We start from the raw sequence: 26,030 nt of genomic DNA on the forward strand, positions 1-26,030 counted from the left end.
AAATGTGTGTTAATGTGTCCCCCACCAAAAGAGCCTGAGTGTTTCAGTTTCCTTGAGAAAATTAAATCAGTGACTTAAATTAGCATGCTGTGTTATTCAATTATAACACACATATCCCCAAGAGAAACAAAAAGAAAAGGAAAAAACCCAGACAAAAAAGAAGCGTAATCCCACCTTGTCCCAGATGCATGACAAACATTACTGAAGATAAGAAAAAGATGACAACGACATGGATGATGATAAAAGAACAGGAGGTAGCCAAACTGAACTTCTTAGCAAGTTACTTAAAATGTCTTATAGAGACAACTGCCAGCTAGGACTGAAATAGCATTTCAGCTCAGAGAAGCAGTGACACCACTTCTGGGTGCCCCTCCACTCCCACAGGAGGCAACGCTGGAACATCTCTCTTCCCTTCCTGAGGGTCTATTCACGGCCTTCGGTGAAGTGACAGGCAAGGGAACAAGAAAGGCAGAGAGCGAAAGGAGAGGGAGAGAGGCTGGCTTCCTCTTAGAGTCCTTTTCTGGCTTAGAAATGTTTGCAGCCCCTGGCTTTCTGCCAAGTCTCATTATCTGGAAAGATAAAAGACAACTCCCCCATGCATCCACTCCCCCTGCCCTTCAGGAGCTGGCGGCCCTCATCCCCCTCCCGGAGCCTTTTGAAGTTTCCTGCTATCTAGAACAAATTCTGCAAAATGCCTTTGAGAGCAGGGAGGGGGAAGGGACCACTGCAAGTTCCAGAGACATGGACAGTGCTCACAGACTCAGGAGAGAGGCAGTGTGGGTTAGAAAGGGACACAAACTCCTGTCCCACTTGCTACAAGCCTGTGAAGGTGAAGAAGGAAACAACTGTTGTGGGTTCTCGTGCCCCAACACCACCCCCCTCCTTCAGCATCGCTCACTTGTTGGGCAACATCCTGCAAAAAGCATTTACATGAAGAGAGACTGGGCAGGTAGGAGGTGTCTTCAGCGTGCAGTACCTGAGGGTGGTTTTAATAAGCAGAGTACCCCTCCACTTCCAAAATTTCAGTCTGGAATCAGATAAGAGGAAAAAGAAGGGAATAGTATTCTCGCCTTCCAGCTGCCCTTCAACTCCTCCAGTTTTATAGAGAGCTATATTCAGTAAAGTATAAACCTCCCGCTCTGACTCAAGGTCACAGCTACGGGAAGAAAGAAGCAGCAAGACACAGATGAAGTATGCCTGTGAGGAAACACAAGAGAGACACCATTCTTTTGTGCCCTCTGGGATAAGCACCAGAAGGTAGCATAGCTGCCAGTACACGCAGAACTAACTTGTTTTTGATCTCTGCTGCAGAAAACAAGCCAAAACCCAAGGCAAGAGGAGGTCCGAAGGGCCATTTCCTGTGATTACAAAGAAAAGCACTTACGGCAATTCTCTTCATCTGAGCCATCCTTGCAGTCTGTGTCCCCATCACAGAACCAGTGCTCAGCTATGCAGCTGCCGTCACTGCATCGGAACTCCTTCTCTGAGCACTTTCTCATATCTGCAGAGACAGCAATGCAAACAAAGCCTCGGCTTTTCTCAGAGTACCAAGGAAAACACCACAACATCCTCTTGAAGCTCCTAGGGCACCCACAAACAAGACTGCTCATTAAACCATACATACATACCCATGTCAGGCAGGGCCCGAGCAAAACCATCCTTGTTCACTGAATTGACACAGAGCGCTGGATTCAACAGGAATCCAAGAGGAATTCAAAATGCCATGCCAAGGAATGAAAGGTCTCAAGTGATTTTTTTTGCCTGGCAGGTAAGCCACATAGCCCAAGATCCTAAGCAGCCAACCCTCGGAATGGAATATCTGACAAGTTCAGCCCAGAAAAGCCAGCTGGGAGCCTTAGCTGTGTTCTGGGAATCCTAGAATTGCACAGGCAGGCAACTCCTCTTAAAGTACTGTGAAGGCAGTATTTACATAAACTTACCACATTGCTCATCACTGTTGTCCCCACAGTCATTGTCACCATCACAGTGCCACAGGCTGCGAATGCAGTATCCATTCTGACATGAGAACTCATCTTCCTCACACTCCCTTGGAGCTGCATGAACACAACGGGGTAAGGTGAAGGCAAGGCAAGAAGATTTACCTTGCAGAACACCAAACGTGTCACATGTTACGAGTCAATCAACATCATCCTCCAAGGACACAGTGATGCTAGGAGAGCTGGTTCTCCTAACAAATACAGGAGAGCCACTGGGAGATTTCTTGAGTGTCTCTTTTCCACTCTGTTCACACACCAACAGTACAGCAGGCTCTAAAACTTGAGGTTTAGGTTGAAGGAAGTAGCTGGAACAGAGAGATGAAGCCACCCATCCTATGCTGGTATGTATTCTAGCACGGTCCCAAGCCAGACTCAAGATAGCCCTGCACAGAAAAAAGGTAATCCAAACCTCTTTTTAAATGAGTCTCTATCATTATCTAACAGATAACTGCTAGCAGTGTTGTATTTCCACCTTCTTTTCACAACAATGTCAAAGCAAAGGACATGTTTACTGAAGAGGGAGAGAGAAAATTTGAACTTCCTTTTGCGAACACCTCAGTATTTGCAGCCTCATTCCACTCTCCTTGCCAGTCTCCTAAGGAAGCTTGTCTGCAGACAAGTAAGGAAACAAAAAGGACTGCAAATTTAGCACCTGAGGACTCCAGTCCAACAGAAACCCTCCTATGGTTACTGCTAGCCTGAATAAGCCCCCAGAAATCGCTCATGCACAGAACCTTGTCCTTCTCCTTTCACTGGTCTCTAAATCTTTTGATCACACCCTTCTCCACTCTTGTCTTAGATATGAGGGCCTTTCAAACTTTTTTGAGAAACAGAAAACCAAAGAGACCCACACCTACATACCTTTTCCTTCATGAATATATTTGAATGGACTGGAAAACTGAGTTTAGTCCTGCATCACCCAGGATGTCAACCCCTGAACATTGCTTCCCAGTTCTTTGCCCAAAAAGGCAGGCAAAGATCAGGGATATACTGATCAGAAGGTGAATTAACTTCCATGCATGCAGTGGACATGGAATACTTTACACTCAAGAGCTTTATTTCTACATTTCTTCAGATGGGGTTCCTCCAACAGAGTCACTCTGGAGCACCATGCACACAACTCTGTGTAGGCAGTATCCTTACAGCACACCTCCCTCTCCTCGAGGAGCCCTGTTTGAAGGGACAGGATGCTGGTGACAGGCCAGCACTGCAGAAAAGTCAGACACTGGAACCTGAGGCCACAGGAAGTCAGCCAGACAGGCAGTTCAGTAGGATTTGGCAGGGGTTAGGTGTTTCCACTAACAGGGGAGGGCATGAAGAGCCCAGCTCAGGGAAGTGCTTCATGGGACATTAACTAGCAGGGCTGCAGGGCATAAACGGTTCTACAGCTGGATGGAGAAGCATCCCCTCCCCCAAGACAGGCAGCTGAACAGCAAGCCAGGTGCCAAGGCAGTAGGGCTTACAGGTACGCAGCTCTGTCATGGGCAGAATACAGCTTATTACAAACCAGTGGTCCAATTCAGTGGATAGAATCTTACATTCCTGTAATAAAAAGGGTCAACTTTCCTCAGGCAGGCACTGCACCCACCCTCTTCCCTCAGACAGGTGACTTACGGCAGTCCTGCTCATCAGAGTCATCCTCACAGTCATTGTCTCCATCGCAGACCCACGACCGGCGGATACATTTTCCATTGTCACAGTGGAAGTCCAAGGGGGAGCATGTGGGCAGCACTGAAAGAGCAAAGAAACACCTCATGGAGCTGCAGCCAGCTTCCTTCCTGAAAACAAAGTTCCTTCCCTCCTGAGGGAGCAGAGCTAAATCTCTTAGAAACAAAAGACAAAATTTCAAGTTATTCCTTGGGGGGGAAGGGGGGGTCAGGGTAGGTCTGTAGCTTGGCAGTCTCTCTTCCCCACAAAAACACTGACCTTTCCACAATAAAGTAGCTGTTGCAATTCCCCCATGGAGTTCCTTTTTCCTCTTTCATCCTTGAGCCTGCTGTCCTCCCAAAACTGCACTTGTTTTAGAACAAAGAAAGTTAAACCATCAACATCTTTCCTGCACACTTCCCACGGCAGTCTATCCTGTTTCTATTACACAGCAAGTCCTTAGAGTGAGAACTATCAGAAGCAATGTTTAGACTTCATGAAGTAACATGCTAAAATGTGTTTCAGCATGGGGACTCTGCCAGGTTTTTTTTGCCTAAGAAATCTGCAAGGAGAAGCTGAGAAGCAGGAATCCACTGCTGGGGATAATTTTCTGTACCTCAGGTGTGGACAACAGAGTCCCAGGCTTGCTCAAGGTTTCTATCCAGAAAGGATGAAAGAAGGGGACAGACAGGGGATGATGCCTGCCTACACAGGAGTCTGTTTGCAATGGAGTGGTACCACAAATGCACAGCATCTGAAGAGGCCTGGAGCCACAAACCTGGAATTCAAGGGGGAACATCATTCCTGTTCTTTCCCCCACAGATGAGAGGAACACTCAACTCCGAGAGGTTCATGCTTTCAAGTGCTGCCAGCTGTGGTAGGCAAGGGGCTGCACAAGACTGTTCCTGACAGGTGTGTTCTCCAAAAAACAGCATTTGCTCGACGATGTGACAAGGGCAAGAAAGGCTACTGCCCGAAACCCTTTCATCCCAGCCCAGCCTGCCGACAGCAAATCCCATCTGTCACCAGGCAGGCCGGCCCTCTTCTGCTATGCTGCTACTCCCTTTCCTGCCAACACTCTTCTGGAGGTGGGAGTGAGAGTGGAGGGAGGTGGGTAAAAAAGGAAGGTGAGGACAGCAGCCACACACAAAAGGAAGATGATTTAATAAGGAGAACAAATAGTCACATTTTCAGTTTTTCCAGCTTTCTCAACCCTCTGTTTCCCTTCGGCCCAGGACTGCCACCAGTGTCCTGTTACAGAAGCATGGACTATACATACTGAATCACTCACTGCTCTCCATAGCAAGTCCTCCAACATTTTTCACCAAGGGCCTGTCCTAAAGGCCCCCCCCCTCTAAGAATATATTAGGGCAGATAAATTCAGGCTTTGTTTAACATCCATTTTTCTAACTACAAATTCAGATCATCTTCCACTGTTACTGTAGTGTGGCAGGCATTTCTGTATCTGAGGACACCACTACAGATGTAATTGCCCTCAACATTCAAAGAATTTGGCATTGGCCCATGGGAAAAGGTCCTTCCCATCATGTCTAGGCTACCCCATGCAGATATCTATCCATCTCATACCCAGCTACTTCTAGGCCCCAGAGGGGTATGAAGGAGAGGGAAGCACAAAAATCTGTATTTTCCCTCTAGAGGTTTGACAGCATCCTGATCTTCCAAAAGCTGACCCTCTTCCTTATATTTCACTTTCTGTGGTTTGCTGCAGCAAAATGAAGGAGGAGTTTTGTCTTCTTCCTCAGGGCAGGTTGAAGTAGAAAACTCTCCACTTTCCAAACTCTGCTTCCCAATAAAACCAGGACATTTTTGGACCCAGACGATCAGTCCCACAGATCAGACCTCTCTTCCCCAAGAACAACTTCCAAACACTGCACACTGAGAAAAACCTTCCCTGGCCTCAGCTGCAATTTCAGGACTAAGACCATCCTCCCAGCATATGCTTTAGCATGACTAATCACCAAAGGACTGCACAGGAGCCACCTGGAAGGGAATTTGCATGCTCACTCTCCAGGGGAGAATTCTTCAGGCTCCCAGAGGGTTAAGCCATTAGCCCTGGTTCAGAGCAGATACCATTATCCCACTGAACTGCTGCATCCCTTCATGAGCTAAGGACATAAAATGAAATTCCACCCCTACAGGGAGCAGTACAACCAATTTCATACTCCCCCTAGATATAAAAATCAAGCTTCAAGCACAGGGGAAGAGAGCAAAACACAAACTGCCATATACAAAGGAGGACCAAATTCCCTTCCCCTAGCAGAGAGCAAGTGTGTGCTAGCCCAGACAACACTGCAGTGGGGGCAGGGTGGAATGAAATCTTCTACAGGAGCTCTCCTTTAAAGGAGGAAGAAAAACCACAAACCCACTTGTGACTGAAAAACCCAAACTAATGAATGAGGGCTGATGTCTCATAGAGCAGAGGAACTGCCAACGGGATCAGGGCAGGGATCCACATAAACCTGTAACCTGAATCTAATAATGGTCAGAAACAGATGCTTCAAAAGAAAATGCAAGAAATTCTGGGAGCAGCTTTCACATGGGGGAAATCTTCCTAATCCCCCTCTTCCTAGCTCTGCCCTCCCAATTTCTTCTTTCCACTAAAAAGCACACTGCTTACACAAAAACACTCCAGTTTCCTTCTATATGTTCTAAGGACAGCAGGCTCCAGTTCCACTGCACATCCCTTTGCCCTAGGGTTGTTACTAATCAGCTCTTCTGTTGGCCAGAATGATGAATTTTATTTCTATAGAGTTAAAGCCAAGGCCATATCACTAGCCCACAGTGAATGTTTAATATTGTTGTAAATACACCCAAAGTGTTTGGAAATTTGAAGTTAAAAGGAAATTCAAAAGTTAGGAGGCCGCACTTAGGACATTCAAACAACCACCACTATGTCTTGTTCTGACATAATGGAGCAGCTATACAGTCTGGTAAGTGCATTGTTTTTACTCACATAGCTAACTTTAAAAGCCATAGTCACAAGGTAGGTACATGAAATACAAATGAAGCAGCAAGAACTCTTTTCACTGACAGAGGTGGAACAAGACCTCTTCATCATGCTGGAGGACAAGCTGGATTAGCATCAAGAAGATTAGAAACTGAATCCCCATATTCTCATCCCATCTTGATATTGATGTATGGCCCTGGGACAGTTCTGCCTCTTTTTCCCCCTTCTTCAGCCTGTAAAATGAAGGATATTTATTACTTTCTGAAACAGCTACTAGTCCTTCAGAGGCATCACTTCCCCTGATAAGAGAGCAATCATAAATTGTAGTAAGATGCTTTCACCAGTACTCACAGCAGGATTAGGCTATGCCAACAGTAAACACAGCTAATCCTCAACCCCCCTTCTCTGCTCAATTCCAGCTTGATCTCTCCATATCAATGCAAAGAAACAATATTTTCCTAAGAGAGATGAGCAAAGGCAAGTCCCAGGATAGAGTTGAAAGCAGGCAAATGCCCAGACAGACAGGTACTAACTTGCCTCCCCAGGTAGAGCCAGAGGCAGGATGGGGAGCAAACCCAAGAAAGGGGAGCCAGTGGGAAGAACTAGGCTGGGCAGCAACAGCTAAAGAGAGCACATCTGTCAACTGACAGTGAGCAATACAAAAAGGCCTTTGAACTTCCAACCATTTCCCTGAGCTCATCCCTCTGCATGGTCACACTGGACATCATCCAATGTTTCAGCAAAGCTAGGTCTATCATAAGCCTGCTATTCCTCCCCCTCTCCCAACTCCTATTACACAGGACACTCTTTTATTGCCAAGCAGAAGAAGGGGGAGGGTGGGGGAAGAGGGAAGTTTATAAGGTGAAACACAGACTGAATCACGTCCCCCTGTCCTTTGAACACTTTTCCCTGTTGCCTGTGGGGAGCAGGTTGCTTTGCACCCAAGGACAGCAAGCAATGGTGTTCAGAGCTCTGGAACGCAGAGAGGCTTGAACAATACCGTCTGCTTAATTAGACAAACTCTCATTCATGTGAAGAATGGGAAGTCAATTTTAAACACAAATACAATTTAAAAAAAAAAAAATCACACTACCTCCATTAGAGAAGTGCAGCTTGACCCCAGCTATGTTCATATTTGTGCATACGTATAAACACACACATACCCACAAACAGATCTGATTGCTGAGATCTGCAGCACAGCAGGCAAAAAGTCCAGGGACAAAAATAAAGGAGGTTATTCCACTCTCAGGAAGAAAAACAAGACATTACATTTTACTAACAAACATTTTAGAAAATCTAGTTCCAGAATAATATAAAATGTTATTGCACTGCTGAACTGTATTTAAGGATGTTGTGGGTCAAAAGGGGAAAAAAAAAAAAAAAAAAAAAGTAAAGACTATCAGCATCCAATCTTGCACAGTCCTTTGATCACAAGCACTCTGCCTGAGGGGGCATTGCATTAATTCTGGTGCCTTTTAAAGGAAACATACATACTCCAGGCCCAATAACATGACAAAGTTGCAGATACGGAACTGGTGTGTTTTCAATAGAATACTGAACTGTTGACAAGAGTTCCTAGATTTTAAAACTTGAAGTTTAGAAGGGAAGCTTCACCTGAGCCTTTGCATCTGAGCTCCTGATTAAGTGAATGGCAGAAGGAAAATTATTCTTTCAAAGTTTCCATTAATTTTAATAAAAGACCTGTGAGATTTTATCCTAATCTCACCTTAAAATTTTTTCTTGTGGGGCTGATGAGCAGGTTATAGCGATAGTCCTGCCTGGTAAGGAGGATATCCTCTACAGGGCTTGAATGAGCTGCAGCTCAACAGGAACTGTGTAGATTTCTCCATGAGAGGGGAACAACAAATCACTTTCAGTAATCTTTAAGGTAAAAGAAGTAAACTTTTCTTCAGTCCCTTCAAATGAAAAAGCATTGTACAACAGTGCAAGGAGGTAAGCAAGCAAGTCTGCGTCCCAAAAAGTAACAAGTTAATTATGTATGATACAGATCCAAAATTCAGAGCAAGAAAGCTCTTCTGGGAGGATGGTTATGGGGAGATTTGGTGTATCTTACAAGAAACGGAACTATGTATCAGTCCTCAGGCCAAGTTTACCCAGTTGTCCTTTCACCCTTGCCACAGGAAGTAAGACTCATTCACACCATGAGGACTTCAAAGGGCGTGCAGGAGGGCAGAATGAAAACCATTCCTCTTCTTGCATGCGCCTTTCGTTAGGGACAGGCCAAAGCAGTCTCTGCTGGCACAAGGCAGGAAGGCAGCTGAACTACTCTGTGCATGTACAGTGAGGGCTTCCAAGCCAGACACTGTCAGCAAGCCAGAGAGCTGACACCAGACAAAGTCTATGGAGCTGGCATGACAGCTGGCAGGTTGCTTATTGCTATTATTACTACAGCACTCTGGCTTGTAAACATGATCCAGAGCAGGAAGCAAACATGTCACAGAATAATTGGCTTCCATCACAGCACGGCTTCAAATTTGTAAGAACAATTTCTGTCACAGGTAAGCAGAGACAGGGCTCTCCCAAAGCTAATGGAAAATACCTATGGGAGAGGCAGATGTTCCAAGGACACTGATACAAATGTAAAGTGTCTGGGGTGTGCAGAAACAGTGACAGTTGAGGAAAAATTTAGTGGAATCAACTCAAGAAGTGGTGATTTGTTTTATGGTGTGCAACACAATATTAAAATCCAAACAAAGTAAAACACACCATATTTTAAGAATTTATCTCAAAACTGAAAATATCTCTCAAAAGGAGTGTTTCCCATGTCTGCTCCTGTTTTTCCACAGTTGCAACTCCACTCACAACCAAGTATCTTGCTTTCTTTTTTTTACACCACACACTGCATTTCAAGCTGTTATTCTTTAACCAAAATTACACAATTACCAATTCAAGGCAAGAAAATTGCATTAATACAGAATTTAGAAAACTCCAACTACTCAAGCATATATACAGTACCATATAGACACAGATGCAAGACTGAATCTTGACTTGCTAAAGTAATTTTCCCCTTAACCCCCAGCCTGTTTCAGTTTTTTGCTTTACTAGGAGTCCAGTAAGTCCAATGTCTTCCCATTTTCCTCCTCTCTTCCCAAGGAAGTAGGCATAACTTACTCTTCTCATGGTATTGGCTTAAAAGTATACATATGAGCATATGATACACCGAAGAAAAGTACACTTCAAAAAGGTATGGTTGCAGATTTATTTCTCTGGAAAGTTTGGACATTCACAGGAGAAAAAAGAAAATCCTGTAACTCTAAAACTAGCTTGCAGCAGATCAGTGGAAAGGTGGGATTCCTTGCAAACACGTCTGTTCACTTTTCCAATCAGAGACATCTACTTGATATTATAATTCCTGCCTGTAAAACTCAGAGCTGCACATCCATACAATTGCTGGAAAAGAATCTAAACAGCACCTCAGAAGACTCCATATAAAGTGGTTGCAGATTGCAGTTCATAAGTCAGAAAAAACAACTGGGCCACTCAGCATGAAGACTAGCCCCAGTTTTTTTGGGAATTTTTAAAGTAGGCCTTTAGTATATCTGGGACTTGCTAGATGACTTCACAACAATCCAAATCTTTAGCTCAGTATTTGTATTAAAAGGAATTTAATAATTTCAGTCAATAAATAAACAATAAATCAAGTTCAAAATAGAGAAGCTCAAAATTTCACTCCAACCAGGAAACTTTATGCATGTCACAGACAAACAGCCAGGGAAGGAAAGAAAAATTATTGAACCAACATGTACTGTGTGCATCACTGCTGATTCGTGAGAAGCTTAAGTCAGTTTAAAGTTGATGTTGCTGTTCCAAGGGGCTCAAGCCCCACCCCTGCTCTTGCACTCCTGCTGCCCTGTTTATGCTTGGCACAGTCAGTAAGCAGAGAAAATGGAAGGTTAACCCCACAAAGGAGTACACCTTCAAAAGGTTCCTGTATGCCAAGTAGAAGAGAGGGATTTAGCAAGCAACCTGTTCTGGCAAAAAGGTTTGGTACTATAATAACTAAGCAAGACACGAAACAGCACAGACAATTACCACAAACCTACACTGTAGAGCTGATCTAGTTCTTACGAGCTAAGAATAGTATCATACTTGGATTCATAATGAGCAGCCACTCAGAGCAAGATATAACAGGCTTAAAGGAGTAAGTGTTCCTCAAGCTCCTCCACTGCAACCTTGAATGTGTGTGCTGAAGTCATGCACTTAAGAAATGGGGCGAAGGATGTTACAGAAATGTTAACTTTTATTTCTGCTTTCTTCTACCAGAATGCAATATTTAAAAAGACAGGTCCTATTCTAGTCCTACCCCCTTGAATCGCTTTACTACTCTGTATAAATGGACCAAGTTATTTCCTGAATAAAATCAAATAATCATCAAGGTTGGAAAAGACCCTCAAGACCATCTAGTCCAACGGTCAACTTATACCACCCCCAAGCCATACTCTCAAGTTCCAAATCCAGACACCTCTTTGACACTTCCAGAGACCATGACTCTACCACCTCCCTGGGCAACTTATTCCAATGCCTGACCACTCTTTCAGTGAAAAGTTATTTTCTAATGTCCCATCTGTACCTTGCCTGGTGCAACTTAGGGCCATTCGCTCTCATCCTTTCACCTGAGACACGGGAGAAGAGACTGACCCCACCTCACTACAACCTCATCTCAGGCAGTTGTAGAGGGCAATGAGGTCACCCTAGCCTCCTTTACTCCAGGCTAAACGCCAGTTCCCTCAGCTGCTTCTCCCAATACATGTTTTCTAGACCCTTCACCAGCCCAACTGCACTTCTCTGGACACACGCCTCTCTCTTGTAGAGAGGGGCCTGAAACCAGGACAGGATGCCATTGACCTTCTTGGTCACCTGGACACACACACACACACACACACACTGGATCATGTTCAGCTGCTGCTGACCAGCACCCCCAGGTCCTTTTCTGCTGTGCAGCTTTCCAGCCTGTAGTGCTGTCTGGGGTTGTTGTGATCCATGGTCAGGATCTGACACTTCACCTTGTTGAACCTCACACAACTGGTTTCAGCTCATCAACCCAGCCTTTTCCTCATCCACTAAAAGGGTCACGCTGTCACAGAAGGAGATCAGGTTGGCTAAGCAGGACCTGCCTTTTGTAAAATCATATTGTCTGGGCCTGATCCCTGGTTGTTCTGCACATGTTGAATGATGGCACTAGGATGATCTGCTCCATGACCATCCCTAGTACTGAGGTCAGGCTGACAGGCCTTTAGTTCCCTGGACAATCCTTCCAACTCTTGTAGCTGGGTGCTTCATTTGCCAATTTCCATCCAACTGGAACTTCTCCAGTTAACCAGGATTGCTTCTAAATGACTGAAAGAGGTTTGGCAAGTTCTTTCACCCTCATTAATTTTAGGTGCATCCCTTCTGGGCTCATGGACTTATGGGTGTCTAATTAGCATAGCAGGTCACTAACTATTTCCTTCTGGATTATGGGGGCTTCACACAGCTCTCTGTCATTAAGTTCCAGCTCAAGGAACTGGTATCCTGAGGACAACTGGTTTTGGCACTAAAGACTAAGGCAAAGAAGGCATTAAGTAACACAGCCTTTTTCTCATTTCCCTGACACTATGCTACCCTCTACACTCAACTAAGGGTGAAGACTCTGCTCAGCCCTCTTTTTGCTGCCAATGTAGTTATAGAATTTTCTTTGTTGTCATAACTGCAGTGGCCAACCTTCTTAGAAACTGTAAATTAAAAAAGGAAGAAGTCAAGCCCAGTTCCCACATTCTCTGCATCACTTTATATTCTGTCTCTTATATGTCTACCTCTCTTTTATATTCTTCCCAACTTCCAGTGCCTGAGAATATCAGCAGATTGCTCACATTTCAGTACTGTTTTCTTGTTTGCACAGCTTCCATTCAAATAAATATAGGCCAGATCCCCTTAATATATTTTATCCCCTTAATGTATTATATCTTACTGTGCAAGACCAAAAAGTTCCTCTCTTTGAAGCCACAGAGAGAAAGACATGATGCATCAGTAGACAGCAAGAGAAGAGTCGAAGAAAGTAGCATGAAAAAAAATGTTCTTCATCAAAACACAAAATCTGCCTCTACTTGTAATAAAGACTTCCCAAACCAGAGGCGGCATATTCATCTTTCACAGCCCTTAATGGATTATACATCCACAAACTTGTCAGATTGCTGTTCAAGAATGTTTGAAGTTTCAGAATCAATGTTTTGTGGCAAGGAGATTCACAGTTTAAGCATAAGTTGTATGAAGCAACTCTTGTTAGCACCTCCTGCTAGTTCCCATGGAAGATCTTATCTTTCCCACCCCCAAGTCCTACCATGCCTGCTTAGCTTGAAATTTTTGGTGCTAGAAGTTGTTGAATTACCAGGAAAATCATATCAAGAAGTATCTCTTGTCTTAATCGTTATGGAGCCCACCAAAAAATAAGTTAAAACAATCCCACCACCATCCCCCAATCTCCTCACCTACCTTCAAAAAAACCTTGCAAGAAAAGGAATTTTCTTCTATGCTTAGTAAAAAGCCAGTAAAACCAGCTTAGCTTTGGATATGCCTCACCTCCCCAAGACTTAAGGTCTTCCATGTTGCTCTATGCTCACAAAATTTTAAGAAACGAGAACTCAGAAGGAAGGAAATTTTCACGAAGCTGGGTCGACATCTCCCACATTTAAGGAAGAAGAGATTCTTTAAGACAATACTTAAAAGATTGGGAAAGCTCCTTTTCATACAGTAATCAACAGCAGTAACCAGAAAAGGTTAGAGAAAGATCCAGCAGAGGAAGAAAAATTTATATCTCATGTCCACTGACAGGAGCCCTAAATTTTCAGCTCTAGGGCAACTTTTAGGAAAGGAGTTTCATGAGACCAGGGCTTTTTTTCCCTACTCTTCAATTCTACCATGCTCTGTGGAATCCAAAGAGATGAGGTAAAAAAGGAACTTCCTTGTGTTTCCACGGAAAGAGGCTTTCTCTATTCATCTCTATCATGCTACACCCATTCAGAATGACATTTCACATCAGTTCTCACCTAGCTGGGCTCAGCTACACAGATGCCAACACTATGCAGATACACAGTACCTGCAAGGTAATGTCTCTCAGCAGATCCCAAGACCAATGAATGTTATTTCAGTGCTTGCCTTTCCTGCCCTTCACAGGGCAGCAAGGACAGAAACTAGAATGTTACTTAAGAGGGCAGACACCCTCAATACGCCTCTTCACACTGTTTATTTTCCATTAATATTTACAGCAAAATCATATAATTTAACTCAGAGATAGTGTTTTTGCAAGGGTGGAAAAATGAGAGGTACTCTTTTCTGTCCTTCCTCTCCCTCTAACATATTCATGTCCAAGCACCACCTAAAACCAGCTGCAAAAAAAGCCGAAGTTGGGCTTCCACTGTGTTTATATCATTGGACAATGACTTTGTTCAACTCAGAGTCAGTCAAAAGTACAAGTCATCTACAAACAAAAACATTTGCCACACAAATGGCAGGATGTGCTTGTAAAAGAGGGCAGCACCTGCAGAGAAACAGATATTCAATTTTCCCAAACACAAGTCAAGGATGGTATTCTTACTGCAGCCATCTTCATCACTGTGGTCCCCACAGTCATTGTCTCCATCGCATTGCCACTGAGCAGGGATGCAGGTGCATTCACCAAAAGCACTGACAGCACAGGTAAAATGATTACGTCCACAGGAGCACTCAGTGCTGCTTGTAACACCTGTAAAGGAAGAAAAAAAGAAAGAAAAATGTTTTGAAGAGATCCCATCTATTTTAGAGTAAACATTAAATACTAAGTGACATAAATTTTTCTCTGTGTACACACAGAAAGTGTGTATACACTACTATGTAAGAACACATCCTTGACTGGAAAGGAAAACATTTGCCTCCTCACATGCTGAAATTGGAGATCGATTACTATGCACAGCTTCTTGGAAAGGGGCTCTTTGAAGGCAACAGCAAAGTGCAATCTGCCAAAAAGAGACTTGGGAATCAGCTGAAAAATAACTCAGCACTAATCACAAACATTCAAGGAATGCCAGGTATCAGAACACCCCTTTTATTTTGCAAAGTAAGTCCTCTTCTAGACCACAGCGCTGCTGCTGCTCTTCACTTAGTTCTGACACCACAATACAAGGGAAAACTTTCTGAAGTAGAATGCTTGCTATTTGAAGGGTCTTCTCCAAACCTTAAACTTTTTAGATGCAAACCTTTTGCATGTCACTATTTTAGACATTTCAGACTCCAGTGAGAGTGGAAAAAAAAATCTTTTTTTATTTACCTGTAAACATTAAACTGTTACGCTAGGCTGTGCAAAAGAGCAAGAGGATTTTCAGCTTTACAAACTGACCAAAAGAAAATGCAGTCCAAATGATAATTTATAACCTGATAAGAATATTTTTACCAGCCCTAAAGTTAGCCTAAGGACTTCCCAGCCCTCCTTTCCCACCTTCAGAACAATACTCTAACACAACTCTTGAGTCTCACCCCTGTGCAAATGCAACTATTTAGGATTATTATCCCACACTTTCTCTTAAGAAAATCTCTGCCTTGAGAAAGAACAGGCTGTAACACCCCCCTACCCCCAAAAGGAAAAGGTCATGCCTGAACTTCTGTCTGACATTATCTAGACAACTATATAATCAATATCACTGTTAAACAAATGATTATCAATCATCAACTCCCTCAAGCAGTCTGGTTGGATTTTTTTGCATGGGTCCTTCTTTCTGCAATTCAAACAAACCTAAAGCTCTTAGATTAAACAACAGATCATAAGGAAAGAATTACAGAGAAATACCTGCCCCAAGTGGTAACCCCAAGTGGTAATTACATACACACTGAACTATTTTCAGCCTTTTTGATTTCATTGATCTCACTCATACATCTAGCTTACCTGTGATTAACCATAACCTGTACCAATTAGGCAAAAAGAAAAAACAAGCCTCATACTTTCCTTATTTTTCATTCTAATTGAGAAAAGGAATATCTGCAAAATTGGTGTAATATTTCTGCAACTCTTTCAATAGCAGAATTCCCTCCAGTGAAGACATCCACTTGTGCCAGTAAAGCCAAGATTTAACTTCAGAGAGAATGCACTTCCTTGAAAAAGGATTACATTATGTTTCTTCTGCACAAAACTGGTTGAAGAGATTTCTGCTGGCCTCAGCTGCCTGCTTGCAAATGCTACACTGCAGGTTGCAAGGCCTTAACTACAAACTATTCTCCAAGCTGAACTGCACCCAACAAATTGGTTGTGAGATTTCTGTTCAGTCTGTCATGGGGGCGAAAACCTTTTATTCTTGTACTCATGTCCTCTACAGGTTACCTTTGAAAGGTTTAGTACAAAACATACATCTCAAGGTATTACTGCATACAACAGAAAAGCAGCCACCATCTGGTGTAACAAGGGATAAAGGCTAAAAGAACAGGAAGTGAATAAGGAATGCAAGAGGCCAGGGCAATCAGATCTTCAGAGGACTGGTCGGGTATGGCCAGGGCAACAGCTGGCTCAAAAGGACAGCAAGTGGGTGATGTAGCCTGATGGCAAAAAAAAGCAACATTCCTAAGGAAAAGCAATTTATCATTTATGCAACTATTTCAGACTAGTAGAAATAAACTATTGGAAATTCAAGAGAACCACAATCACCCACAGAAATCAAACAGGTTTCTTCAAACCAACAACACAGAAAATTCAGGACAAACCATCTTCTGCTGTTGTAGGTGCTACAACCTTTTAAAACAGCAGAACTAGTAACCGAAGTAGCTGCTGTTTAAACTTCCTTTTCCAAAGCAATTTTCTACCATTATCCTCAAAAGCACCCCAAAACACTCACCCCAGCTACTTTAAACTCCAATATCCCTTCCTGTTGGAGTACACAAGATCACTATCATTTAGGCTGGCAAAGATCTCTACGGTCACAGAGTCCAACCACGAATCCAACACTGCCAGGTCCACCATTAAACCACATCTCTAAGTGCCACATCCACATGCCTTTTAAATACCTGCAGGAATGGAGACTACCATCCCCTGGGCAGCCTGTCCTCCACTGTTGACAACCCTTTTGGTGAAAAAAAATTTCCCTAATAAGCAAGTTAAACCTTCTCAGACACAACTCGAGACCATTTCTGCTCATCCTATCACTTTGTACCTGGGAGAAAAGACACCCAACTCCCTACAACCTCCTTCCAGGTAGTTGCAGAGAGTGATAGGGTCTCCCTGAGCCTCATTTTCTCTAGGCTAAACCACCTTAACTCCTTCAGTCCCTCCTCTGAAGACTTGTTCTTTAATCCTTTCACCAGCTTTTCTGGCCTTCCCCATGAGCAGCATGGCAGTACAACTCTGCAACAGCAATGAAAGAATTTGTGCAGCTGTCCCAGTCTGCAAACTGTAACTTAATCTGCTGTATTGTCAAACACACAGTGCTCTTCAAAGTTGTTACTAATATTAGGTTACATATAAGCACACACATACTAAATCTGTTCTTCTCACCTCATTAAAGTTGCTATGTTCCATCATCTCTGCTCTGTGATTTTACCATGCTACTGAAACTGCTGGAAGCTGAAGGACACGCTATGACCCAGATAACAACACTCTCTCATATGTACTAGCTGGTGTCTGTAGTGCCATTATGTAAGCATACTTTGCTCAACTATTTCAAGTTACAACCAGTGCAGATCTAATGGTTTGTGATTTGTGACCCTTAGGAGAACTAGCCTTCTAGTCATTTATAAATCATGATCTACCCTGGTTTTGCACTTGTCAAGTAATGCACATGATTGCTGGGAAAGCACACTGATTTCAACCTATGAACAGTTTCAGAAGCAAATCCTGGATGGCTAGTCTTTTCCAGCCAACAGAACAAGGTGAATGAAAGCTGGCACACCTGAAGGCAGCAAGAATTTTCTCAATGATATCACTGTGGATAGTATTTCACTCATAAATATTTCCCAGTGCTCAGAGCTCCAGTGACACTACCCTGTAACTGTATCTGTAACAGTAGAGGGTCAGGAAGGATAAAGATGAGAAGCATGTTTTTTCCAACTCCAAGCGGAAATGGTGCACTTGGAGTGAGAAGCCTTAGCAGGAGATCTACTCTCTTACCTCAAACTCACATTAAACACTGGGAGCGTGAGACAGAAGGCTGACCAAACACACATATAAAGCTCCAGTGTCACGTTTCAATCCCATTTAGTCAGCGGGCCAGGAACAGGATGGAAATCAGTGCTTGCTGTTCAGGCAACTGGACCAACAATCAAAGGGGACATATCTAATTGCACTTGTACACATTATTCTGGAGCAGGAACAGGGAGAGACACGACTGGGCTTAGTAACGACAAATATTTTTCCCGAAACTTTACATAACATTGAAGGCTTGGACGTTTTACTAACTCTGTATTCAAAAATATTTTCACTTATGTAGGAGGGAAAACCCTGACATATTTTAGCAATGCAATATATACAAAATGACACAAAAAAGCTAAACAGAGATACTGCCACATGCTGAGCTGATATCACTCAATTTTCATGGCCTCTCCTGATCCCTCATGTGACCACAAAAAAACTTCCTACTCTCACTTGCCCATGGGTACAAACAACTAAAAAATTATCTTTGCTGTCTGTAGTTTGGCTCCCTCCAGATGCATAGCAGCAGGATCCAGTAACCAGTTTTCCAGCAAAGTATACAAACAACCTCCAGATTTTAAAAACAGGAAGTCAGTCTAAACACAGGCCTCATACTTAACATCTGCCATCACCTTAATTTAGCATGGTATGCTGCTTCTTCAGATTGCTTCCAAATATCCTCCACATCTTCATATATATTTGATAAATTGTCTCCTAAGGAAGGGTGAGTTGCCCCCACCTCTCTTAAAACAATAGTTAGGATCTACGTAGTTTTATGTCTAAAGTTGGCAAAGCAGTTATATAATTTGAAAATGGCTGAAAAGCAGAAGACAATTAACATCCTGTTATTTCTACATTTCTGCTTCTTTTTTTTGGGGGGGGGGTGGGAGAGGCGAGGGCAGGGCTGCTTAAACCGCAGGTTACTCTGCTTCCCTCACCTCCCAGCAACTCTTCATCAGACCAAACAATATATACCAAATGAAGCAAAACCTAATAATATACACAGCTTCATTTTGCTGATAAAGTCACTTGCAACCCTCAGAGCTATTACAGAGCAACCCTTTATTTGCCATGGATTCATAAAAATATTGACATTACAAAGAAAACTTAAGTAGACAGGAAAATTACCAAACTGGGCTCTGTAGTTGTTGCTTTGACTGAAACAGTAGATTTCTAGTGCAGAGTGAAAACCTGTTTTGTTTACGTCTTAATGGTGTGCTTTATTCCAAAAAGAAAGAGTCTAACCCATTCCCTCTTCAATAAAAATAATGACACACGGCAGCTCTTAACACTATTTTGCAGCAATTCAACCTTTGACAGGCTGTTTATACAACATGGAATCATGCAACAGCCCAATTTGGAAAGGACCTCAAAAGATCACCTGGCCCAACCTTTTGTGGGAAATGGAGCCTGGATGAGACTATCCAGCACCCTGTACAGCTGCATCTTGAGAACCTCCAGTGACAGGGACTCTGTCATGTCTCTGGGGAGGTAATGGGGAGGTAGCATGATTGCTCTCACTGTAAAAAGCATCTTTGGTTGAGATCAACACACTCCTGTCAGTCTCTAGTAGCATTCTAGCACTATCAGAATTTTATCATATTCACATATGGATGAAGTCTCCTCAAGGAACAACTGCAAAAGAATCTGGCTTTAATGGTCAATGCCATACTGCCAATGCCATGCTGCTTAAATGGTCAATGCCATGCTGCCTTTCCAAATCTTCTTTTACCCAGGTATCAAGAACGAGCTACATAAAAGAGACTCCCACCTCACACCACCCTGTTGATTTTATCTTTTCCTTTTGATCCTAACACAGAACCTCTTACTGTTATTTTTAAAATCAGCAGTAGGAAGTTCATAGCCATCGGTTTGTTTGCACCACCCTCCAGTTCTTCATGTACCTGTAACATCAGATAGCCCAGCTAAAACCATGGCTAAGTAAGTGCTTCTATGCTGCAAGGAAAACAGCACCAATAGCTTTAGAAAAGCCAGAACTATGAGCACATTTGGCATTATTTACAGTTGCAGACTGTTCAGCTCAGAATCAGAAGCCTCTGGAAAGAACAATCATTCTCTTGGTCCAGCACTGAGTAACATACAGATCTGGGTTTCTCCCTCTCCATGGACAGGGATCTAATTCTGGCCTAGAGAAGACCTTCAATGGAAGGCAGAGATCTTTCTGCAAACCTCATTATTACAAGAGACAACCAAAAATATGAAAACACCATACTTTAAAATTTTAACAGAAAAATGTTTTGAGGACAGAAGGTATAAGTGGATATTGAAGGAGGTGAAAATACAGGACACATATGACACTTAGAGTTACAAAGAGGAAAAAAAGAAATCCAGGACTGTGTAAATTGAATGGAATATGATTAACGGCATTAAAGGTGAAAGGAGAGAACTGAAGTCCTAACAGTGATGGGTATAAGGGTGTAGAGTGTTTTCCAGAGAAAGCATGGAAGGTATCCCCAGATGCATTTTTGAACAAATCTGGAGTAAGCATCAGAATATTTTGCCCTGGCTTCAAGAGATGCACTGAATTTCTTTCTTCTGTATTTTAAGAACTCATGAGCATCTGATTGTTTACTTGGGGTTAAAATTAGTGAATTCTGCAGCACAGCCTTTAATAACCTTCTTAACACCTTGCCCACCTATTGCCAGAAGGTCTGTGTCAGATAACAATTATCCTTCTTTCTCCGCTTCCAGGTCAGACTCTCTTTTGCATTCCCATCACATAGACATCTTGATGAGGGCATATGAGGGGATATATCAGATGGTCTTGAGCATAGCTCAGATGATACACTTTCCTTCTTTATCCAGTACTTCCCTGAGTTCCTACAGCAAAGAAGCTCGGCTTCATTTGCTTGCCTGTCTTCAGGGAAAATGAAAATTCTGGATTCCTCTCTTACCCAAATAGCAGTTTCCACTGAAGAAAAAAGTACAGTTAATCCAGCTTTAGAAGAGGGATTTGCTGACCATTGTTTAAACTCAGAGCTCTGCTGGCAGACACAGAAAAGGCAACATTACAGCACAACAGCCTGATGTCAGAAGGGGCACCATGCACTGATAAAAGCCAACAGTTTTCTCTTCTTTTCTACTCCCATTACAGAAGCATCTGAAGCAGTTCCGATTGGGTACCCACATGGTCTTCGAGTTGTTGAAGCCTGCCTAGACTAAAGTTAACATCACTAGGAAGAGCAATCCAAAAGTTTTCAAAGCTTTAAACAGAATTGTTACAGTTTTGTTTGAGGACGTATGTGATAGTGGAAAGGTTAAGGGAAAAAAAAGAGATAAACCTCAACAAAACCACATGAACCAGAGAGGAGACTGAAGATGTTACAGCTTTTTGGTAACGGAATATGGTGCCTACTTTGGCAGTCTCCAAGTGAAAATGAAAGTTCCCTAGTCCTAGAAGTTCCCCTTTCAATCTGAAAAAGAAGGGATAACCTCAATCCTGAACCAGCTTGTTCTCAATTAAACACGTGACTGCACAAAGTGCTAGGGAGAGGCACATTATCAAGCACAATCACCTTCAGTTACCATATTAAACTGCTCAACTACACACCTTAGACCTCAAAAATGTTACACTTAATGTGAGCACAAAGAATGAAAGCATAAGGAAGAGAAATTCCACAGGGCATCTGCTAATTAGGACTTGAAGAAAATAAGGGGTACAACAAAGTGCTAACTGACTGAGTGTTAGTGCAATGGATGCATGACTGAGTTAGAGTGAGAAGCTATATTTTCAGAAACATTGCATGGGGAGAGAAACAGGAGGCCTTTAAAAACATCCTTGAGTCCCTGGACCCCCAATTCTGATCCCACAGACCAGCAATCCCACTGAAACAATTAAAGACCAGCAATCCCACTGAAAACTTCTACCTGCACCTGGGGAGTAGGAAAGCGTTTACAGAAACAACTCTTGAAAAAATACACTGAAGAAGCATTTGATTTGAACATAAAAAGACTCAATGATTAAGAAGCAATTGATACAGTTCCTTCTTCCAAAACTTTAAAGCCATAAATTAATACCTTGCACTAATCAATGTGACTATAACTGAGGTCTCTAGATACTTGTCCTAACTCTGTATCTTCTACAGAACTTGACAAAATTACTTCTTCCCTTCTACAAGTGGGTATACTGCTATTATGCCACCACAATGAACTGAGGCTTAATGTTTAATCTGTTCCTACACATACAGAGTCTTTGAACAGAAGGTGCATTATTATTGCCATGAAATCCTACTCAAAATCTTATTCAAATTGGCTGGGTTACCAGCAAACACAGATCAAAAAAGTCAGCTGAAGGACCATAAACAAAAGATAATGAGAAATGGCAGCAAGTCAAGCTGCAGGGGGTAGGGATAGTTAGTATGTATTATAGGGATCAGCATTAGATCCAGTCCCATGAAATAACTTCATTAATGATCTGGAAGAAAGACTAAGTATCAAGTTAAAGGAGCCTGCAAATGATACCAAAATAGGAAATATTCTTCTCCAAACAGAACAGAGGAAAAAGAAATAATACAGAAGGGGCCTTAGAAGATTAGAATTATGGGCAGGAAATTAAGATTCAACCTTTAAAAAAATATTTTTTTAAACCAGTGCATCTGGTGGAAATTAATTTGAAACAGATTGAACAAATTAATAGAACAGGCTGGGGATGCGGCAATGCCTGGAAAAATCAAGGAGCAATAATAAAAGACTAGCCACTGGTTTCTGCTATGACACAATATGGCAGCAAAAAAAAATACTTTAAGCTAATTATGTATAAATGTCACACCATGGAGGAAGAAACTTTCCCCCCATCTGCAGAAGTAAAGTGTAAGATTAAGGTCCATACTGAGACTTGTACATCACATTGGGAATCATGTTCTAACCACAGTAACCAAACATTTATCAAAAGTGTGTTATAGTTCCCTCAAGACTCCAAAAAGATTATTTGAAGCCTGAACCAACATGGCATATTTTTATTCCCTGCTGACTATTTAGTTCTTGAAATCAGACAAAAGGCAACAACTACCAATTCTATGAGGGTTTTTTTCTGAATAGGAAACATTGTTTCCTGAGCAACTTTTTAATTGCCTATGGAAGTAGCTCACAGTGGACAACACATGAATTCTCAGTATTGAAACGGGACTTTTCAACCACTAAAGCATGTTAAACACATCAAAATCTCAGCTTTAAGTTCTTGTCCAAAAGCAGGCGTGAAGTATCAGGTAAATGACAACTATTTCAAATGGACTGAGGAATTTTAACAGGTGAGGCTAGACAGGAGAAAGCTGTATCTGAGTGACCACACCTACAATGTTATCTCCACCTCTCAGCTCCTCAGCACAAGAGAGACATGGAGGTCCTGGAGCGGGTCCAGTGGAGGGCTAAGAAGATGATTAAGGGGATGAAGAATCTCTCTTATGAGCAAAGGCTGAGGGAGTTGGGCCTGTTCAGCTTTGAGAGGAGACAACTGAGAGGGGATCTCATCAATGTCTATCAATATCTGAAGGGAGAGTGTCAGAGGATGGAGCCAAACTCTGCTCAGTGGTGCCAAGCAACAGGACAAGAGGCAACAGGCAGAAACTGATGCACACAGAAGTTCCACTCAAGCATAAGAACTTCTTTGTTGTGCAGGTGACCAAGCACTGAAACAGGTTGCAGAGTCTCCCTCATAGTTGATATTAAAAAACTACCTAGGTGCAACCCAGCGCCATGTGATCTAGGATAACCTTACTTGAGTAGGGGGTTGGACCACAATACCTACTGGCACCCCTTCCAACCTGACCTGTTCTGTGACTTTTTCCCCCAGCCTTCTCTTCAGAATCATATGCTGCTCCCTCCTGGGAATATCAGAACTACTTTGTAAGGACCTGGTAAAACACCTCAACTCTAATTTCCAGATATTTTGGCTGAAATGTGACCATCCAGTGATATCTTTTGCATACTTAATAGCCCTTAAATGGCAAGTGTCCTTTCTGTAACTACAAGGTTCCCTCAAACATTTGTAACTGGCAGGAGAGTAGAAAATGCTGGTTTTGTTCTGTAGCTCCACACATCTGTCAAACACTGCTGATGTCCAAGAAACCAAGCACCATATCAGCCAGCTTCAAACATCATGTCCTATGTAAACAGAAATAGATAGCCCTTTTAAAAAAGCCTTTGAACCTTTCAAAAGATCAGAATTCAGTATGATGGTTCTCCCTATAAGTGTGTACAAAAACATTAGACAGTGGGAGCATCTGTTTGCTTTACCAAGAATCTATGAAGGTGCACAGACCTCAGAAAGCCATGACCTGCAGCATGCTAAATCTGACACCCTGCTTCTTACCTCCAAGGCTCTAACTGGAAGAGACTGAGCCTCCTACGTATCTTTAACCCACATATTTCTATTTTTTCTGTGGACTAAATAATTTTTTCTACATGGATTCCAAGGAGCAGGAACATTGTTTCCCACTGTGTGAATTTGTTTCATGTTACTGTTAAAAGCATCCCTTCAGTCTAGGCATTTCATTACCTGCAGCTTTTCTCTCTTTGGCAGAGAGCATGACATCCATTTTATATTATGAAGTGCAGAGTGATATCTGAAGGATGCCATCAAGAAACGTGCTTTGCTGATTTTAACATGAAGCAGCATTTTCTTACATAGCTGCAGGCTCCTGCGCAACTTCATGTCAATAGAGAACTGCAACAAAGAATCCAAGGGACTTACCCCAGCGCTAAGTTACTTGCCATGCAGGATCATTCCACTCAAGCACATTTAAACATAAAATGAAATACTGCCCACTGAGAAATAGAATGACAAAAGGTTGTTACTGCATAACATCACTCAAGGACATCATTATCCAACCTAAAACATTGTGGGAATGTTTAGCTGGACCACAAGGGCCTGACAGGCAGAGATACAGGACTCAGGCCCTTTCAGAATGCATCAGCATCCCAGACAAACTTTAAAATACTACCTTGAGCCTACATCATGCTTTGCAAGAATTAGTCACTTCAGCAATATGAGACACATAACTTTCCATTTCTTTCAGTGTGGTTGTTTTTTTTAACCCACACACTAACAACCTCTACCCTTTCCTGTTCCATAAAGGTTGCAAACAATTTACTGTTTATTTATCATGAAACATGCAATACACTAAAATTTAGAAAATAATAGCACAACAGCAGAAACATTACCAGGTGACCTTCAAAATTACTAAGTGCCAGCTAGAGAAGCAATTGCTAAGAGCCAGCTGGAGAAGCAACCTGCTGTTTTAAGCAGATAATTCACAGGAAAAAGGTACTTCTGATGTACTTCACCTAGTACAGTTACCTATCAGATTCACTAGCCTGACAGCACATACAAATGAAGGTCACTGAACAGCCAGAAAACATTCTGCCTTATTAAAGTTCATGGAAGTGAAACACTGGACTTTGTTTTCCCAGTTATGGGGCAGAAAACATTGGCATTTTAAGTTCTGTGAGCTTTCCTTTAACTTTTCCATTACTTCACCGACAGAAATACTCTCATCCTTGAAGAAATTACCTTAAAGTGATCCTTACATTATCTCAGCTACAGGAGCATCAAAAGTTTATTATAGTCACAGTAAGGATAAGCTCTGTCACTTCTGGGAAACAATCTCAAATAATCAGAATCTCAGAGCTATTGCAGAAATTCTGGAGCTTTGCAATCCTTCCCCTTCATTAAATGGAGAAGAATGGAAGCAACCTACAAGACCTAATGTAAACCAGCTTGGATCTGTGACTCCTAATTACAACATGAGAAAATAAAGATTTAATTTGAATACATGCATTCCTCCCTCTTCTACTTCACTTCTCTTATTTTAAGTAATTCAAGTATTAACTTTGAAGCGTAACAAACAATCGGTGCTTTTCCAACATCTATTCTGCTTCTGCTCCCATTCCTCTTCCAAGCTGCAAATATCCTTGAGATTTCACTGAAGTCCTTGCTTCACAGCTGAGAAAGACACAGCTGTCATCTCACCACCAAGTATGAATTGAGCTAAAAGCACACACACAAAAAAATCCTCAGTTTTCAGTTTCATACAGGAGAGCCATATATCTTCCTCTCTGCACATAGTGTTGAACAATAACAGCTTCCAAATGACAAAGGCTATTTAAGAAACCAGTTACAGGTCACAGCATTAACAAAAACTGAAATTAATGCCAATTTGTTTTAATTTACTGGCTGTAAACTGCACTGATTTAACTGCAGTGTCATGAGCAGCTAAGGTGTCTTGAGGTGGGGCAAAAGGAAAATGGAATGGTCAAAAAA

At 42.3% G+C, this 26,030-nt stretch overlaps 1 protein-coding gene across 1 annotated transcript in view; it reads right to left on the bottom strand.

Moving 5' to 3' along the window:
* The window catches only part of LRP4 (LDL receptor related protein 4), a gene marked incomplete at its 5' end in the record, with an annotated part of 80,125 nt that overhangs the window by 25,018 nt on the left and 29,077 nt on the right, over positions 1–26,030 (bottom strand). Inside the window, 4 exons of the mRNA XM_084207056.1 lie at positions 1,385–1,501; positions 1,941–2,054; positions 3,612–3,728; positions 14,204–14,350. Of these exons, the coding sequence (XP_084063182.1) occupies positions 1,385–1,501; positions 1,941–2,054; positions 3,612–3,728; positions 14,204–14,350 (495 nt within the window). The remainder of the gene's footprint in view (positions 1–1,384; positions 1,502–1,940; positions 2,055–3,611; positions 3,729–14,203; positions 14,351–26,030) is intronic.

The sequence above is a fragment of the Fringilla coelebs genome (assembly GCF_963513975.1).
Source record: "Fringilla coelebs genome assembly, chromosome: 6".
Taxonomy (NCBI): Eukaryota; Metazoa; Chordata; class Aves; order Passeriformes; family Fringillidae; genus Fringilla; species Fringilla coelebs.